The sequence below is a fragment of the Ciconia boyciana genome, chromosome 23, assembly GCF_034638445.1.
Source record: "Ciconia boyciana chromosome 23, ASM3463844v1, whole genome shotgun sequence".
NCBI lineage: Eukaryota > Metazoa > Chordata > Aves > Ciconiiformes > Ciconiidae > Ciconia > Ciconia boyciana.
The window spans coordinates 3,949,719-3,970,194 of NC_132956.1; the positions used below are offsets into that span (position 1 = coordinate 3,949,719).

The 20,476-nt window shown below is 41.2% G+C and overlaps 1 protein-coding gene across 2 annotated transcripts in view; it reads left to right on the forward strand.

Moving 5' to 3' along the window:
* Window positions 1-20,476, forward strand: part of USP49 (ubiquitin specific peptidase 49) — a 34,713-nt gene that overhangs the window by 927 nt on the left and 13,310 nt on the right. The window contains exons 2-4 of one of the 2 annotated variants that reach the window (XM_072844582.1): window positions 13,459-13,602; window positions 16,776-16,920; window positions 17,824-19,234. In XM_072844582.1, coding sequence (XP_072700683.1) covers window positions 17,852-19,234 — 1,383 coding nt within the window. In that variant the 5' untranslated portion in view covers window positions 13,459-13,602; window positions 16,776-16,920; window positions 17,824-17,851. The remainder of the gene's footprint in view (window positions 1-13,458; window positions 13,603-16,775; window positions 16,921-17,823; window positions 19,235-20,476) is intronic. The other variant, XM_072844583.1, reaches the window with a different exon arrangement.

Consider the following 20,476-nt stretch of genomic DNA (forward strand, 5'->3'; position numbering starts at 1 on the left):
GTGTTACGTGCGATTGTACGTAGGAAAAAGCGGCACGATCTGTGTGTCAAAACAGCTCCTGATCTCCAGGTACAGTCAGCGGGGGAATATTGACAGGCACGATGAAAGCGCCCAGTGGTTTTGAAATATATAAGGTGGGGGGGGGGGAAGCGTCTTTACTTTTCAGAGCTACACTTGTACTTTTAATCAGGGAAAGATGCTGCGGGCTCTTGAAGTCGCTGAGCTCGTCCCGTGTGAAATGTCGCAAAATTTGGTCCTTTTATATACTGCTGCTTCAGAGAAGATGCTCGCTGGAACCTGAGGAGCGTGCGGTGAAAGATGTGATAGGCGCTCCTGATTCCTCAGCCCCGGCAAAACTCTAATTGACTTCGGTGGGAGCTTCTCCTGAAGTAGTATCAATCGTTCTTGTGCAAAGGCAAGGCAAAAAATAGGGACTAGATTAAAAGGGATGATAGGGAGGTGGGACTGGAAGCAAAAGTAAGGTGTCGGGGAGGAGGAGGAAGGGGGCTGTTGGTGGAGGAGAGATCTGAGCTGTTGCTCGAGGAAAGGAAAGGCACAGCTGGGACGTGAGAATGAGGACAGGAGAAGGAGCTGACAGGAGAAGGATCTGCAGGAGCGGGGAGGGTGAGAGCGGGTAAATCGGTGGAATTGCGAATATAAAAACTGTGTGAGTGTGTGAACGCTGTGGATTAAACTTGCCCTGGGATTAAACAAGTGTCAGTCGAACAGAAGTGTCTGGAGTTGCACCCTGTCTACAGCCGGCAGTAAATGGGGTGCTGGGGTTTGCGCTGAGTTTCTGCTGCTCTGCCCTGGGCAGCTTCGCTTGGGGGTTGCTGTTGTTTAACGATTGTCAGATACGTTTGTAGGATGTTAAAAAAAAAAAAAAAAAGGAGAGGGCAACAAAAGCATTTAGTGTTGTTTTTAATCGCTTTGAAAATGTTCTAGGTGCAAATATTTGAAAATTACGTGCCAAACGTGAGCAGCATTTGATGTCTCTGAGCTAGGCGTGCTTTCAAACGCGAGGCTGCAAACGGTAAACGCTTGTTTATTTTTTCCCTAATCATTCTTCCTATTAATATGAGCTGACTTCAAGTGAAAAGGGCGTTTTGAAGTTGGCAGCTTTTCAGGTCTGGAATAGTTCTTGGTCTTGTGCAAGTTCTGTTTGTTACAAGGAATTTGGCTTATTCAGGAGCAGGGCTTAACAATAGTCACATATGCAACGGTTTATAGAGTGTTACAGCTAGTAAGTCAAAATTGGGGATTTATTTAGCTGTTGTGTGTCCAAAGATCGTTAGTAAAGAATCTGTCGCCGCAGTTCCTGCGGAGATTCAGATTGCATGTGGTACAAAGCCCTGTGGTTGACAAGAACCGCTGGAGGCCTGTAAGAATGGAGAAATTGTGAATAAGCCTCGTGTGCTGCGGCTTGCAAAACGAAACAGCTCTTGGTCTGATTCGTATTTGGATTGGTAACCTCAAAGGGAGCAGCAAAGGATCTATCTTTCGTGTTAATGATGGGAACACTGCTGACGAAAAAAGGAAAGGGCGCATTAGTATCGCCTCTCTGCTGCTGGGTGTGAAAGCCTTGAGTGCAGTTTCTTGCTGCAGTGGATTTCTTGCGACTACTCATAATCCTTCGCTTGGTGTTTGCTTGTTTGCAGCTCTCTGTCCACATCAGACATTGCAGGTTGTTTTCTTCAGCGCTAAAACGCACTTACTTGTTAATTGGGGTTTTTTTAAAGTAGTTACTGTTTTGTCTCAGCACCTAAGAACGAGTGACAAGAAGCACTTTCTCTAGTGGCAAAGGTGGTCTAAATTACTGAATATGTCTTAAGATCCCATTTTTATTGGCCTTTTTTTTTTCTGTTGTTAGGTATTTTTATACTGAAATTTCTTAGGACTTCTGCTGGGACTCCTAAAGTGAAATTTAGTGTTTTCTCAGCCCTTAGAAGATGTTAGTGGATAGATTTAGAATAGCTAACAAATGGAAATACTACAAAATTCAGCTTCTGTCTTATAAGGTACGTGTGAATTCTTTCACGTGCATTTTTCGCTTTGGGGAAGTGTGAAAGGGTTTCTGAAGTTGAATTCAGCTCTGAGTCAAAACAAAACTAAGGTTTTTGCTTTAAAATCGTTCGTTAGAAATTAATAGACCGATACTAAGATGTTTGAAAACTTTGCCTGTAACTCGGCGCAGCAATTCAGAGTGAGTAGGGGAAAAGGAAGATGGGGTAGCTCTGAGCTGCGTGGTGGGACGTGCTCCCAAAGACCCCCCTGATCCTTTATTTTCTGCGCAGGAATCTTCTCCAGCAGATGAGAGACACTGGAAGTTTCTCACTTTGTTTAACAACCTTTGTGGTTTTTGTCTTGAATATTTCATCAAGGGTTGGTTTTGGGTTTTGTTGTTTTTTTTTTTTCCCCTTTGGGGAATGAAACCTTGGGAGATGTTCTTGTCTCAGCAGCCTATTGTTAATTGCTCAGTGTATAAACACTTCACCTTTCCTAAACACTTAACCACAATGAACAGGCTGTTGAGTTGATGCGGGTATGTTGTATAGAAAAAAGCCCCCCCCCTCCCTTCAACGTCAGTGAATGGAAGACCATCCTCGTTAGCATGAAACCCTTAACGAATCATCGCTTTGGTGTGTACTAAGCAAATTCAACAAACTGTTTAACAGAAACCACTACCATTTTAAAATCCGATTTATAGATCAGAATGTCTCGGTTGTTTGTTCATATCTCCACGTATGCCGACGCTAACGCTCTTCACTTTTGTTTTTATTAGACTTTAGATCAAAGATGGCTCATGCGAGGCTGTTAAGTCGTACGTGGCTTGCGAGCCATTGAATTACAGCCCCAGCATGCAGGCTTCATCACGTAACTGGCAGCAGAGCTACGGAGCAGCTATAACACGCCACTGAAACAAAAAAGATTAAAGTGGGAGTGAGGGGAGAGAAGGTAAAAATGGAGGTGGCAATTCTGTCCTTTGCCAGTGTTGTAGGGAAATAATTTCTAAGTGGTCTAAAGCTAGTTATCTGTATATTTGCAGTAATTCATATCATAGCATATTGAGGAAAATGCAAATTAAAATGCGCGCTCTATTACACTGCATTCTGCTGGTTTCGAAGGGGAAAAAAACCCTTTTTGCTACAGTGTTAGGAAGTGAGTTAGTATCTTTAGTGGACATAGGTAGAAAAAAATAGACTTGTCTGCTTTGTGCTGAGTGTTGTTAATTAGCTTTTTGCTTACAAGATGGTAACGAGTGCACATTAACTATTACACCTCCAATACATTACAAAGATCAGTATGAAATCTCTCAGAAAATGGCAAACTTGTTGGGTGGGGCATACCTTGAGATTTTTTTAAAGAAGGCTCACTAGAGAAGTTCCTTTAATTAGGTAATTATAATGTAATTCACTGAGAAGTCTGTCCTCTTAAGAACTTCACAGAGAAAGTAGAAGAAAAATACAGGCAGCTCTGAAAAAGAGAAGCTTTTCTCCTTGTTTCCTCCCCACGGCGCGCACGCTTGCTTTCTTGTCTCGCTGCCTTGGCTGTGTAATTCAGCCGCATTTTCAAATGAAGACAGAAAACTGGAATACGCAGATCTGACAGCTCGAAGTTAGTATGAGTGCATTTGAAATGTATCTTGTGTAACATGTCAGTCATGACGAATGTACTCTTTTAAAAAAAAATCCTGACTAAGGAGATGCTTTTTCAATGTTTTGTAACTTTGCTAACTGAAATGCAAAAGGGTGCTTTAGCCAAAGCAAAAAACCACATACTCAGACAGGAATCCTTACAGAAGGTTGGAATTACTAAATAACATGCTCCGTCTTGGTCTTTAAAAGAAAATAATAGTTTGGTCTATTATAATATACCTCTGTGTATAGTATATATCACAGAAACTTTTACACTCAACCTCTAACCCAGCATACTGAAAAAGAAACTTTTTTTTTTCCCCCCTCTGGGTGAAGCCAGTGGTGGTTTTGAAAGAACCAATTTAATGGAGAAAAGCTTTAGTGCATTTATGTGCTTTTCAGGCTTTTCAGGCAAACCATGGAAGATCAAGTCAAGAGTTATGGGCCACAGCTGTGTTCCTCCATTGAGACCTTCTATAGGACATCAGCTGAGCTGATTAAGAAATGGTGACCACAGCTCCATTCCCTTATTCACTCTGAAAGGCAAATCCGTCCACTTGATTGAGAAGCATTGCCTTGCAACCATATTTTCCCATTCACTTTCAGTGGGCGGCTTAGATTTGATTAAGAAATACTGTCCTATAATTGCATTCTGTCCCTCTCTCTCATGCTATGAAAAGCCTCTGAAGACAATTCAAGGTTTTGAACTTTAAATAAAAACGGTATGGAAGGAGGGTCTTTGCAGCCTGGCTAGGTGGGTATGCGGATGAAGTGATAAGTAGCTTTTAGCCAGAAATACTAAAAAGAGTATCCTAAGAAGGGCAGTTAGTGCTGGCTTGTGTTTCTGTACTGCTACGGCTTTGTTCCCCGCTTTCCTGGAAGGGATCAGTGTCTCTAAGCCTGACTCTGTTCCAATAAGTTTGTGACAAATGTGCTTTCCTTTTATTCAAACAGCAAAACTGTATTTTATATTAAATCCTTTCTTTCTTTTGGTGCGATGGGACCTGGTTCGTCTCTTGCTTGGTGCTGAAGCTAACTTTACCCACTAATTTTAGATACTTTAGAATTTCACATTATGTTGTATATTAAATGCGTTCCAGCTGAATAACAAGTGCCTTGTGTATAAAGAAAATGATAGAGATTTGTGGCTGACGTCTAGCTTGAACATTATCTGCATAAATATTGAACTGTAGTCTATCAGAACAAATAATTTTTTCATACACTAAACTTCAGCAAATACAGTTTGGCATGAATGCCTCCCCTCCTGCCCCTGCAGATTTCTGTAACTCGGTCAAATGAGGAGCTAATGTCTTTTTTGACTAATTGGGGTCTGCATTTACGTTCACTGTGGGGTTTTTATACTTGACAGTACTTGGTGGGTTTTCTGAGTGGAGGGAGAGATCTAAGGATTGATTTAAACAGACTATATGTCTATATATTTGTGTGCCAGCATGTATCTATAGATGTGTTGCTAGGACTGGACAACACGATCTGCTTTTGGATGCTTAGGGGTTTTCCAGTCATGAACAAACAGTGAAAAGTGATACGTTCTAATTCAGAGATTGCGGCGGGCTTAGTATGAGCCAGAGGGATACTTAATGATGAATTAACCGAAACTTGGATCGTGTGTTACTTAAAAAGAAAACCGGTTGTCTGGTGGGGATGTAGATCAGTGGCTGGCTGCTTGGGCTGGGAGCCCAAGGAGATGTGCTGCCCGTAGCTGCCAGGGTGCGACTAAACCATATAATTTCGGCATCGTGATGCCTCCAGCTCTTCCATTCAGTGATCTTCGTTAGTAGTTACAGGGTGGTTTTATTTTTGCTTCTTAGGGGAAACTTTTTCTCTCCTCACTGTCCCATCCATGCCTCCTCTTATGGAAACGTAGAAGGCAAAAGCAATGAATTCGGGCAGCTCGTTGAAGCAAGCTGGCTCCCTTCTAATTCAATGGAGAGTGATGGCTAAGTATCTCCATCCTCTGACAAGATACAAAAGTTTGGGGAAAGACTGCTCCTTGCTTTCTTTACTAATGCTGCCGAAGGGAATGTCAGGAGGAGGAGGACGTTGAAGGGTGACTCTCTAGATACCTGCTTAGTGGCTGCTTCTACGTTACTTTGTTGGCATGTAGTGAAACTGTTTGCTGATGGCATGGACATTTTTGGTGTCATATTTGGAATATTTCATATTTCATGTAAAAACAAGCCACGCTTGAACGTATGCTTGATGTCCTCAGTCGAGAGGAGTCATTAGCTGGCTGCTGTATGGGAGAGCTTCACTGCCCGTCTCCGTAGAATTGGTCGTGTCTTCTGCAGCTGGAGAAACGTAACGGGAACGGAAGGGCCACGCTGGGTACAAAGCAGCAGGTTGATCTGGATAGCTGTTTCTCTCCAAGGAGAACAAAGGTTTTTTTACGTGCTTAAAAACCACACAAACATGAAAAACATGTTTTAATTTTAAGGACAAGTATTCTAGACTTAGAATAGTATTAATTATTCTGAAAAAAATCCCTGTAAAACTCTGCCGTTCTATTTTTTTCTTTTTTTAAAGTTAAATCAGCTAACTGTTTATTCACTGGAGTTGTGAGAAAGAGCCCTTAGCTTGGATTTAATGATGTTTAATCATTCTTTCAAAAATACAAAGGAGGTACTAAAAGCTGTTCAGCTAAGCTTTAAAGAACTAATAGCTATAACTCAGATTCAAAAGTGATTTAGTTCCAGAGGTAAGTCTATAATCCTACCAGTCATGAGTTAATCTGTCATCAGACTAAGACTAGAAGCAAATCTATTTAACTAAGAATAGTTAATTCACCTGAATGAGAGCAAGGATGAATATCTTTCTCACAAGAGCCAGTTTATTTTGAGAAAATGGAATATTCATTTGAAATTGCGAGTGTGAAATGTGAAAATAGCGAAGTGTTTTTCAAAGGTAGGCTGAAAAATTCTGCTTTGAAATTTGCACTGCTCTTTTTCTGAACTTTCCAGGATGGCTCGGTAGCATGGCTGCCTGACCTGCTGGTTTGGACACTGTGGAAATGAGTGAGTCAGTAAATAAGGAAGATAATGTCCTGTTTATTACAAGATTGGAAGGTTTTAGGAACAGTTTTTTGAGGCACCAGATCGTGGCATCAAAATCAAATTCTCCCCTCCCTCTTTCCTTTCCTTGTCCTGTTGTCGTTTCATCTCAAGACAAATTGCTGTGATGAACTCTAACCTCTTAGTAGGATAGTTTATTAAAATAACAGATGCTATAGAGTTGGGCCTCAGTTGATCTTCAGTTCTTAAAGAAGATTAACAACCTGATATTTTGCAAATTGGGTTCCTGTTTCCTACCTCGTTCTGTTACGTCGACGTGTTGTGGTGAGGACAAAGGCACTACTCAGATGTTGCCTGTAATTTATAGAAAAGGATTGCAGCCAGAACAAGATTCATAATATGCAAATTAGCAATAATTCCATCAGGAAGGGGGAAAAAAAAAGTGCATTTGAGCAAGTGAAATTGTTCCTTATGTACCAGAAAACAGAGGCTCACACCTTATGTGTCAGCCGGCAGGCTGGACGTAGGGAAGGTCGAGACTGCAAATACACTTAGTTTTATTAATGCCACTTTAGGTCTCCTTTTGCACACCTAGGAAGAGGAGGGTGTGCTGTATAGATTTCTTTTTTTTCCCAAGCGCAAAACAGGCACGTCCGTTGAGCAGAGCAAGAGGACATGTCAATCTCTCTAATTCTTTGTTGACAAGAAAACGGAGAAGACCTTGGTCGAGCCCAGCGGTCCAAGTGAAGGCTGGGCCAGATCATTTGCTGCTTCTAGAGCTGAGGACGCGGCAGCACCCTCCCGTACAGGGCTGTGGGCACGCGTATGGATGCGATACGAATAAACACTGTTGAGCATCTTGGGCTGTTGTCTGGTTTTTGTTGGTTAGACAAATAAAAAAACCAGAAGTCCTTGCTGCATTTGGATAAATTGGTTACTATGATTACTCCATTTACCAGTTAACAGCATGTATTAAAGCCCGTAGAAAATTTTCTATGCTGTTCTGTTTCACTTGCTTGGGGTTTTAAAAGACCTAATAGTAGTTGATTGGCAAGTGAAGGAAAAGAAAATGATGGAGAGGTGTGTCGAAACCCTTCGTTATTTTCATCTCATTGTAATCTCTGTTCCTCAAACATATCGAAGGCACCTTTCCTGCTTAAAGCATAGCGAAATGTGACTGTGGAATACTGTACTTATATTTAATACTATTTGCCTATTCATTATGGCTGTGAAGATAATAAGCCACAGCCTGCTGGGGTTGTCTCGTTCTTTATTGCTTCAGTAGATGGCACTGACATGTTCATTTGACTGATTGCTTTATGTGTTGTATCAGCTGTGATGTTGTTTTAGATTAGTTAATAGTCTGTCTAAGATTTTGCCAAGATGAATATGAATTAAAATGGGGGAGGAAGAACAGCAGAGGACTACCCATAACTTACCAAGTATTCACTCTCTGCTATAATCCGTCTTTGTGTCTATCACAAAGAGATTCTCGAAGAGGCTGTTAGTCTGCTGCTGAATACCAGGGCTGTTAAATTGATCTCTGCTGCAGCCGTCAGCTCTGTGTGCGTGAGCAGCACCGAGAGGATTCTCGGATGTGCTGGAGCTGGAAAACTTCACCTCGTACCTGTGCAATGCCGGGCTTTGGGTTTGGTTTGTTTTATTAAAATTGCGTGTCTTTTGCTGCAAAAGTAAATTGGTTTTTGCAAATGATGGGGGAACGGAGCAAGGTACTATAGGTCAAAATGTAACCGGTTCTGACCTTGCTAATGAAGCTCTTTGCCAGTACTGGGAAGTTATGTTTAATTTTGTTGATGTTATTGTGAAGGCGGGTGGAAATTGAGTAGAATTTTCCCTATCAAAGGTTGAGTGCATGGTTTTTAATATTTTTCATATATAATGTCTGAACTGTTGCTGTGAACCTCAACTCTGAAGGTATTGTTTACGTGGTAATTGGTGATAAATGTGATATACACTGAATGTGAAAAATAATGTTTAAAGAGCATGGTCAAAAGAAATAATGCTTTCTGCAGTCTGAAAAATGTAGCTTTTTGGCTGCATTGTAGTAGGCCATGATTAAAAGGAATCATAAGGTAGGGGAAGTGGGGACATGAGAGACTGGCTGTTTATCTCCTCTATTCCTGCTTTGTTAGGCCACGTTGAAATATAGCATGGCTTGTTTTGTTTAACTTGTACCTTGATAATTATTCTTAAACTGCCTTGTTCACTTGTGCACAGGTCCTGACCCGTGAATACATAAGCACGTACTCTATCCATTTGAGCAGTCTCACTAAACTTGAATACTTGCCGAATTGGGCAGTGGTAAGTGTGAAAGGAAACAAAAAGACATCAGTGTTGGTATGAATCCCGACAGTCTGGGGATGGTGGGGTGTAAAAAAATGAATTTCCAAATAGTGAAAATTGATGTAGCTGTGTTGACTCGGTGTCAGTGCCACTGATTTTGGATCCGTTAAAGCTTTGTCACTGTCTGCTCTGGCAGAGAGGTTCTTCAGGAGAGATGTTCGGGGGCAAACATGTCGAAAACTTTAAAACGCTATGGCATGTCACTCGCTGGTGTTGTCACAACTACGGAAATAGAATTCGCTGGGAATTCATGGATTCTATAAAGCTGGTTGCTTGACTCATAAAGTGAAATTACGACTTTATATTGGGCAGTTAGCATCTACTTTCAGACTGTTCTAATGCAAAACATTTTTTCATGTTTGGTTCTGATAATTCAAATTGTATGGACTTGCTGTAATTGCTTCAGGCTTCTACAGCTCTAAGTGCCAGGGGAATTACTGCATTGACTCTTTCCCTTTTGGACTGGTTCACTAGGACTAGAGGAAATACTGTGAATTGTTTTAATGTAAAGTGAGTGCCTCTCTTATTCAGTGTATCCCTATCGTGTTTCCCAGCTTATTAACACTTCAAAAAGCCAAACCAAAAATAAAATCTCAGAAGCCTATGAAAAGAAAGAGTGGGGGGGGATTTTATGTGTTGCAATAAATGAAGAAACATTAACTTCCAGAAAGCCATGAGCTAAGAGGTATATAGCATTTTAATAATGCTTTTTAACATCCAGGGCCATTATATAGTAACTTCCCACATTTTCAGGGAACTGTAGGACATGTATCTTTTTTGTTTGTTTGTTTTACGGTGACCCTAAAGAATAAATAGTATTGGTTGTATTACACATGGAAAAGCTGTTCTTAAAGCTAAGTTCAAAAGGTGAAAATTGAAAATACAGGTAGCTGGGGGCATTACCCTAGGTTTTAGTCACTTATTTTTAATCTCTTGCCCTACACAGGAAACAGTGTGAGTTTGGTTTGATAAGAATATTCATATTTCATCTTTAAAATAGTTTAAATTTTTAAAACTTTCGAGTTTAAACTTGTACGGCTGGGGAATTTGAATGGCAGTGTAAATAATAAAATAGCTAGTTTCTAAGGAGGGCTGTATTAAAATGCTTTGTGCGCTGAAGAAGTTCACCTTCTCTTTGCTTTTCCGTGATTATTTTCAAGCCATAAACTGCCGGATCCGTTCCTAGTGAATGCCGAACTGTCTCTAGTTTAAGAGGATCTTTATGGGGAAGGAATGTGGATAGAAGACACATGCACATTTGCAACTATTTGTTGGCCTGTATACAGTATGAATTATGGCTCTTTGAGGACGCAGGCAGTATGAAGTTTTTTGTTTTAGTCATAAATTTATTCTAACCAAACAAAAGGATTTCGATGGTTTTCTAACTTTGATTTCTTAGAGTTTGCCAACGATCCTCTCTGGTAAAGAGAGTGTGTATCTGCATAAAGGTTGTTTTGGGTAGTATAGCTAAACCAGTTCACCAAGCACAACAATTATAACAGCAAAAAAGGCAGGATAAGTTATTTTATCTGTTCCAGGCATTGACTAGCCTGGAATGGGGACTGGGGAACATTTTACTTTCTTCTCGGTCTTGATCAGTATAGACGGGTTAACAGCACATTTCATTTTACGTGAGGCCTGAGATTTAAGTACGCCAGTCATATTTAAAACAGTCTCGGAGACATTAAAACTTTTTTCTCAAGTACTCAAAATTCCAGAGTTTTAGGAAAGAGAGAAGTTTTTTCATCCTTGCTTCTTCCCTGAGGCTCCATTCCCGGCTTTAGCAATTTGTCTGATCGACTTGGTGGTTGGATCGTTAACAGTTAGTACCTATAGCTGGTTTTTATCTCTCTAGCTATCTATCTCTCTAGCTATCTATATCTGCTACTTGTAGCTGCCTGGTGTTTGGCAGGTTTTATGTCCCGTGCATTGTGGTAGTGGGATCCTAACGTCTCTGATTTGGAAACTTTGGGACATTTACATCTGTCAGCTGATGCAAAACGTGAAGCAAATGCTTATCTTCTCTCAGTTATCCCCCTAAATCTATGTGAACTTCATAGGGAGGATGACTAGTTTTTGTGGGTGGGTTGGTGTTAGGGACAACCTGGAGCCCCCTGAAGCTTTGTTTTTCCTGCTGCAGAGTGTGAAATGCTTGAAGCTAATTGTACTCAATACATCGTAGTGTCTGGGCTCTTCATTGTACTCTCAAATCAGATATGGACCAATATCCGCCAACTTTAGCTTCCCAAGATGATTCAGAGAACAAAGTCCTGCAGAAGTTGTGTTTACTCCCACTGAGGATGCCAGTGCAGGAAATAGGATTTTCTCAATTCTCATGCTTTTGAGTGCTTTGGAGTTTTTGGGTTGGAGGTTTTTTGTTTTTTTTTTTTTTTTGCAATGACTGAATATTTCTTTGAAAACTGATTCCCAAGATTCCAGATTTGAGCCTAGAGCAAATTTTTACAGCACAGTGTGAGCTCCCAGAAACAGTTTAACATTGACATAGTTATAATTAACTTAAAGGAGTTAATAAAACAGAACTCGCTGTGGAAGTTGGCAGGAAAGTCACATTTTCGTCAAGCTCCCTTGTGATTATAGCTTCAGAGTTGAACAGCGTCGTGGGGTGTGTGGGGTCCTCCAGCGCCTGTACGACTGAAACCAGCTGAAGTCCTTTGAGCTTGTCATGACTCCTGTAGGACACCGGCCACCTTCCAGGCACGCACGGGTGGGATGTTTCAGAATTTGGTAAGCTTTGTGTTCAGGTGGAGGATTTCTGTGCTTCAGGGCTCCGGCTGGGTGAGGAGGTTGATGCTCGAGGAGTGGGCTGGCCAGGAGGGAGGTGGGATCAGTGACCACTTTTGCTGTCACAGCTCAAGTCTCCCTCCTGTCTATTTGTCTGTCTTTTAAATTGTGGTTTATTCATGTATTCACAGTAGCTATTTAATTCATTGCTGTGCTTGTCTTTTCAATGAAATGCTGAATCCTGAATCATCTGTAACTCTTCCTCGTGTGTTTTCCTTTTTTTGTTTTTTTTTCTGTCAGCTGTGTTAATTTGCCTGTAACTAACTTAATAGTATGTCATCCTGGATAGAGAGAATCCAGCAATTGTAGGATATAAAGCTGACAGTTTTCAAGAAAATATGCTTTCAGAATAATTGAAAAAATCTCTAGGGCTATTGTTACTCTTTGGAGATGCAATCTGAAAGTCTAAAACCAGCAGGGTTCAAACTAGAGGAGTAAAGGGAGAAACCCATTCCCGCCCGGGCAAGCCGATGGCTCTTTGGAGAAAGAGAAGCAAAAAGAGCTTCTTGCACATCTGCCTGGGTTTTTTCCTTGCTCTGGTTACTGAGTGAGTAGTTCTGGACCATGCAGTGACTTTGTAAGGACAGAGGATACCTGCTCAGGTGATGCGGTGGTGACATTAGTGCGTTCGTGCAGCAATTCCTTTTCTCTAATGGAATATCAATTACACGAGTTCTTCCGTTTGAAAAAGTGTCATTGCTTGTGGCTTTGAGAAGCAAATACAGGATTTTGCTGTGAGTATGTACATGGACGGCTCTTGCAAGCACAGGAACATGAATGTCTTGAGCAGGAATTTTTTTTCACCATCTTCCACGCAGCTCAGATTACATGTTTTCATTAGACATCTGGTTGAATAATTGGTTGCTCACAAATGGGCAGGTTAAAATAATTGGAGGAATAAAGTTTCTGAGTAGTTGTATGCAATTTTTAGATATATATTCTCTCTAATATCTCCTTATTTGCTTTTTTGAGTATTTACAGCAGGCTAGAAATTCTACTCTAGAGTTGCACATGAAAAATTGTTTATTGGGGGGAGAGTGGAAGGTGCTTCTTTCTTTGCATCCAAGATTTTTAAACCTATTTGATCAAATGCAGTATATTTGTGTAGGTTACATAGTTTTGATGGAAACCAAGAATATCTAAGGATATTTTTTTCCTACAGTGTTTTAAAACAAAATGAGAAGGGGGGAAAAAAAAAGGCAAACGTGCTTTATTTAATGCGGTACCAATTCCCGATGGACTGGTGAAATGCTGCTGTGTTTCACTTTTGCCACTCCCAGGAGAGGGATGAATGAATGAAAGAATCATTCAGTCTGAGCTTCCCACCTGTCCTTAAAGATGATTTCCAGACTGCAGCTAACAGAGTTTATGTCAGTATTGAAGACTCTTTATTTGTGCTGGAATCAACTCTTGGACAAATGAAAGATGCATCTAGTTTCCAAGGCTAAACATCTAGCACCTTTCCTGATCCCTAAACTTTTCTTTTTGCTTCATGCACATTTATTTAGAAAAAGAAAGTAGCTAGTGTCAACAGATCTGCACAGATGTCTTTAATCAGTTTCCAAATGTGTAACAATGGTACAAAGAAACATAATAAAGTCATGTGGTTTATTTTAACACTCTTTTAGGGTCAAGAGCCAAATTGTTTCTGCTGCGTTTAGTTCTTGAAGCTGTTAAAGGATCTTGCCAGAAGTTTTTCCAGGTCTATGAGCCATGCAAGAACAGAAAGTAGGGTTTGACCCAGTGTTTAAATACTGTAAGTGATTTGCAAGGTGAGAATTTTTCAAATTGTCTCTAAAATATTACTGGCTAAACTAGTGTCCTTATTTTCCCTTTATTTCCAATTCTTTAATTTCAGTTTTAACTCATCTTTAGTTGTATTGCAATGCAGCTCCACACTTCTTCTGGTACCTCTTCTCCATGCAGAGCAATTAAGTTGTTCCTCCTCCCCTCTTTTCCTTCCCCCACCCCTTATCTGGAAAAGAAAAGATCTAAGTAGGTGAGAAAGGACGAGTTTATAGACGTTTCTTAAAATGAGATCTACCTTGATGGAAAAAAATTGTAAAACCAAGAAAGCAAGCTGATATACTGCAATTGCAGAGAGAAGAGTTCTGTTTGTTTGTTTCCAAGACCTTAAAATGTAAGGTGTTAATTCTCCATCATTAAACTCTCTTGTTGCTTATGGCTTGTCCTAGGCAGTCACATCAACCACATAAATTTGTGTTCAGTTCTTGCAATATCTTAAATAGCTCCAGCTCTATAATCTTTGCAAGGTTTGTTTTTCTCCTTGTGCAACCATTTACAAGTTTTGACTCATCTTTGTGTTTTCCTTTAATCACAGCTTTGTAATTTCTCCTGTTAGTGTCGTCTTTTTGCTCTTGCTAGTAGGTTGTGGCAAGCTATTTGTTTACCTATGTAAAAGAGAGGAACCAATTTTGTTCTTAGTCGTGTGTGTGTCTTTCAATGACTTATTTAGTAGTCCGTCTGCGTCTGGGATGGCAGGGCTGAACCCGCAGACGCTTCAGCTGCCTTTACTACACGTGTTGCACAACGCGAGAGAGCCGATTTGAATTTTTTAATTTTTTTTTTCATCGAAGGGCTCAAAAATGTGAGTCAGTAATGTGAAGAAGAAATCCTTCAGCGTGGTGCGTGGCAGAAGCTCCGCTCGCGCAGCAGCCAGGTGCGTGGCAAGCGAGCCTACTGCGCGCTGTCGTGAGCAATGCAGATGCTCCGGCAGCCTGGCTGTGCAGGCAGCCTGCTCCGCCTTCGCAGCTTGGACGTGAAAACCACCCCGATGAAAAGCAGATCTTATTTGAGGAGGTGGAAAAGACTTATCATTTAAGTGGGTTGGGTTAAATAAACACCGTTTATTTCTAAGTTGCAGAGTAGCCGAATGCGTATGGTCTTAGGGCTTAGATTAGCAAGGGAAGTATCCATAGATACCTAAAGAGAAACAGGTGGGGAATATCACATGCAGTATCAAAGATGCTTTTGTGCTGAGAATTACTGAATCAAGGTGTAACAAAGCTGCTTTGTTAACTGACAAAATCTCTTTCCTTTTTCAAACAGGAAATCTTGCTGGCCCACACAGGAAAAGCAAAAGCAGTTGACAAAAGGCTTGTAATTTATATACTGATAGCCTACTTCATTGTTAAACATGATTCTTTAATGCACTGTATCTGGTGTGTGATTGATTTCCTTGTAGCCTGTTACCCAGCTGAAACTAGCAGCATATCAGCATTGTTTCTTTTTCCTTGGAAATTGAGGATAAATTCAGTGTTCTTTGAAAATATTGTGTTCTGAGACCTTGCAGAGCTGGTGAGCGACCGCACTTGGCAGCTGTTTAATCAGTCTCTAGAAAATTGTATTTATAAGGCCCGTTTTTTGTTACACGGTACAAATCTCGGGTATGCTGGTGAGACTCAAGGGTTAAATTCCCAACACTGTCGCATATGGCAGTGAGCAGAATCACAGATGTTGATGATACAACATAATTAGTATTCTTTTATGTAAATGAAGGCTGTCAATGTTACCATAGTGTCTATACTCTTTCAAGCTGGAATCTATGCCACTTGGTCTCACCAAGGCTAGACAGGATTATTCCACAATTTTCTATCAAGACCTGAGCAGGAAAATAAAGAAGAAAGAGGGGGGGAAAAGGTGAGGGAGGAAAGGTGGGAAGGGATGTTTCCAACTTGGAAAGCGGAGACCAAATCAGTCCTTTGTTTAGGTAGGATTTCCAAAAGTGTCTTTCCAGGTCCTAGGGTTTGTGAGTGAATGAACGCAGCCCAAAGGAGAGGTGTAGCAGATTTTTGAACTGTTTTAAATAAACAACTAAAATGGTTATTTAGGCACTGCAGAATCACTCTGTGGAAATGAATTCTGAAGTGGCCACTTGTGCTTTAATCTAAAGTCGAGAAGAGTTAAAGAATAGAAGAGCTTTGATTTTTCTTTAACAGATTCCATCTTTAGCAGCAGTGTCACTGGAAAAAGACAGTAATTAAAGTAAATTTGCATAATTTGGGGACCACTAAAAATATGTTTTCTTAGCCTGGTCAGATAGGTTTTCTGCATACCAATCGAGGCAACTGTTCAATACCTCTCTTAAAGCTTTGGGAAAGCGTGCCGTGGCCTTCGTTATGTTAAACTTTGCCCCTCGCAAAATGATTTTTTTAAACTAAATATTCTGTATGCCAGACCTGACACTCTCTGTGACATCTGCAACCACTTTGTGCGTATTATTGCTGTCCCTCCTATCACTACTTTGTGTTGTATTGAAGTGCTGTAGTCGTAGATGCGTAAGCCAGTTAATTTAGCCTTTCTTGGATTATTACAACAGATACGTTTTTACAATCTTTTCTGCCTTTGGCAGAATGCAGGTTTTTCCTACTTTTCTTTCCTCTGTAGTTCTTATTTTGTTGCCGTTCACACTTGACAACTATTCATTACTTCATTTTTATTGTTTGAAAAATCATCTAGAAATGAAATTTAATTCAGGACAGATTTTTTTTTTTTTTCCTTTCTCCATCTCCTCCCCCCTTCTTTCACCAAGTTATCGAAGCAGCCAAAATTGAAGTGATCACAGGAGGTGCACGTTTTTGCTCAGTTTTTTTTGCTCAGTTTTTTTCTCTGCCATATGTTGGGTCATCCACTACAAAAGACTTACAATGAAGAGGCTACATGTGATCAGCAGATTTATAGATTATCAGAAAATTAAAGCAGAAAAATGAAATTCCAGAGTGCCTCTTCCACGTGACGTTTCTTAACATCTAAGTATTTCGGTTCCTAGGTGCGTTCATGCTTTGACTTCCAGATAATTCTCTTCTCTGTAATAAATGTGTTCTCTGCAGTAGCTCTTGCACTGAGGGGATTAATCGTGTTCAAAAGCAACCCTGCCAGCGTTCTTAGTTTGTTTATGTGCATCACAAGAATATTCTCTCTCTAGGGCTTTGAAGCTGTGCTGCCTTACAATGAAGACTTAAGTAGTAATTAAATTCTCGAAGAACCGCCAAGACTCCTTTGGCTGAAATGGGGATGTTCCGGGCCCTGGATGCTGCATCGCGGAGGAAAGGATGTTTGAACATAACTCCGTGAGTAGGGCATGCGAGCGGGTCTGGGCGCTGCTTCTGCGCCCTGATCTCTGTCCGTTGGATCAGAGTGTTGGAGGGACCGTACAAAAGAAACCACAGCGCTGGCATGCAGTGTTTTAGTTGTGCTCTTTGTACGGCTGAGTATCTTTTATAAAACGTATGGGCAAGCGAAAGCTTTTTGCGCCTTCTAGTATCCCTGCTTTGATTTCTCTTTGGTTACAATACAGTAATTTAGTAAATCGGTTGCTTTTTCTGCTTATGTGTGCTCATGCAAACATGTACACATGCAGATGTTCCTTTAGGTTTACTATAATATGGTGTTACACATTTCATTTTTTTTTTTCCCTGCTGATTTTTTTTTAAACATTAAAATGTCTGGGAGGCTGTGGTAAATCAGAGAATTTGAGGCTAGAATGTAAAGCCTGCGGACTTGCAAATGCTCTGGTTATGACAATTATCTGATATTTTTGTGGCTTCTGCGAGAAGTTGGTAACCTCGGTCTAGTTCCTGATGACATGCATTCCAATTCCAAATTCATTTTGTATGTATCAATTTCAAGAGGGCAGCTAAAGATCAAATGTGTGTGTGGACTGAATTAATCTTTTTCTCCTTGGAAGCGAGCCATTCACGTTGGGTAAGGCGTGCTGGCAGCTGTCTGGATCGTCCTTAGTAGACAGATAGTTTTATTCTGTAGACCTTGTCAATCCAGTATCTTTCGCTAGTACTAAAAACTGCTTTTAAAAAAAACCGCGCAGAAATAATGGTTGAGGGCAAACTGCGGTTCGGATTGACAAGACGCGGCATCTGTATTTTTACAGGTCTTTATAGCTGGTACAAAAGTGATCATTTTAAGTATGTATAGTGGCTCTGAGATCCTTTTCTTTCTGTTTTTTGCCTTCCAAGGTCAAAGCAGCGAAGACTTCTGTAAGACATGGATAGATGCAAACATGTTGGGCGGCTACGACTCGCCCAGGACCACTCTATCCTGAACCCCCAGAAGTGGCACTGCGTGGACTGCCAGACAACTGAATCTATCTGGGCTTGTCTGAAGTGCTCCCACGTAGCTTGTGGGAGGTACATCGAGGAGCATGCACTTAAACACTTTGAAGAAACCAGGCATCCATTGGCAATGGAAGTTAATGATCTGTATGTCTTTTGTTACCTTTGTGAAGATTATGTCTTGAATGATAATCCGGAGGGTGATTTGAAATTGCTGAGAAGTTCTCTGTCAGCAATTAAAAGTCAAAAACATGATCCGTCAACGAGAAGTGGCAGGACATTGCGATCAATGGCTTTGGGAGAGGACATGTGCAGCCATCAAAGGAGCCCTCAGGGACAATCTCAGATGCTTACAGCTCTCTGGCACAGGCGCCAGTCCTTGCTTGCGAAGGCGCTGCGGACCTGGTTTGATAAGAGCTCTAGAGGCCAGCTAAAATTAAAACAAAAGAAACAAATGGAGGAGTTGGAGAAAAAGAAGGAGGCAGCTAGGCAGCGGCGGCAGGAGATGAAGAGACAACTCCTGGAGGAGCTGGCAAACACTCCTCCGAGGAAGAGTGCAAGGCTGTTGTCTCACGTGCACAGAGAGAACTTGATTCCAAGGAAATTCAGGGAGGTGGCGACCGCTTCCCCTACCTCAAGGCAGATGCAGAGCAGCAGGTTCAAACAGTTTTATTCCATCCGGCGTAAGCCTCTGATGACTCCCGGGGTAACGGGTCTAAGGAACCTGGGAAACACATGTTATATGAATTCTATTCTGCAAGTGCTAAGTCACCTCCAGAAATTTAGAGAATGTTTTTTGACACTTGATCTCTGTGAAACAGAAGAACTCTTAGCCAAAACTGTGAATGGGAAGTCCAGGATGCCTGGCAAATTGGCAAATGGGTCTGCTGCTAATGAGTCAGGGAAGACTGACAAAGTGGGATCATATGGCACGCAGAGCTTGCCAGCTGGCTTAAATGGTGGCTCCTCAATAAACAGGAGTTTAGAACTAATACAACCCAAGGAACCAAGTTCAAAGCACATCTCCCTCTGTCACGAATTGCACACCCTCTTCAGAGTGATGTGGTCTGGCAAGTGGGCGCTCGTGTCGCCCTTTGCCATGCTGCACTCTGTGTGGAGTCTGATCCCAGCGTTTCGAGGTTACGATCAGCAGGACGCTCAGGAATTTCTCTGCGAGTTGCTGGATAAAGTACAGCAGGAGCTGGAGTCGGAAGGAACGAAGCGCAGGATCCTTATCCCTTTCTCACAGAGGAAGCTCACCAAGCAGGTCCTGAAGGTGGTGAACACCATTTTTCATGGGCAGTTGCTTAGTCAGGTATGCACCTACTTTTGCACAGAAGTCAATTGGAGCCATTCACACCAAGAAGCAAAGGCTCTGTTTCTTGAGGAACCACCGGATAAGTAAGAGGAATTGGTTAGGAGTGCCTCCCCAGAAAGAAATCTGTTGGGTTGCTGTGCAGGTTGTCAGCATTTTCGATACTTACTGTATTGTAAATTCAGTTGACTGTTGCCACTTCAGAATGAAATGTGCACAAGTACAGAAGTTCTGAGCCTTAGTTTTAACTTTTTACCATGTTTTTAAAGTGTCTTTGTAATTTATTTCATCCCTTCCTGCGTTTGTTTCCATGGCTAGAAATAATATGATGAAGGACAGAGGGGGCAGTCATCTTGTGCTATAAAGAATAAGCTCTCTGTGACAAATTTTTTTTTTGCAGGCATATGAAAGTCATCTTGAGATACTGAGCATGCTTAACATACGTCTCTGTAGGAGCTGAAAGTGCCTGTCATGGTGCTTGGTCCCTTATTCCTCTGCCGTTCCCTTGTCTGAAACGTATTATTCCCCACAAGGCAGACCCTGAGAGCCCAGTGCATTTTGAAAGTCCTCGACTACCTTTGCTTTCCAGGAGAAATGAAACGTGTGCATAACTTGACACTCAAGGGTTTGCAAGATCAGACCACTAAGCGTATTATAGGTGTGCGTTCTCATTACTATTTATATCGTCCTTCTCAGTGCCAGTCTTACTAAGCTTACCACTCCTAAGAACTTACGTGCACATTAAAGATTAAAAGGTGTATTTTTCAAGTTAAAGCTTTTGGCTTTTCAGGGGAAGGACGCTTGAAGTCATGGCTCATTTGAATCATCTCTGCAGTGCGTGAACTTCTTGTAGACTTCTTAACTAAAAGCTCTTTGTTCACTTGTCTCTTGAAGTTGACTCTGGAAGATGGTGCATGTTCTAGATTCCGTGGTAGGTCTCTGTTAACAGCGTGAAGATGTTCACAGATTGGTGTAATTTATCTGCTACTATGATACACTATAAATAACTTGCCGAGCTATTTATTCTACTTATGTAACTCTTGTGTACATGTACTGTATTTAATTTCAAACCCCTCTACACACAGAAGACTTCCTTCCCTATCTGCTAGCTGCGAATCCATCTTGACGTTACTGGTGCCTTCAGTGCATGAAGCTGCAAGGTTGGAAGTCGGTTTCTGGTGGATGGTTCTCGCAAGAATGCACAGTCTGACCAGATCTGCTTCCTGGTTTTGTTACCTCCTC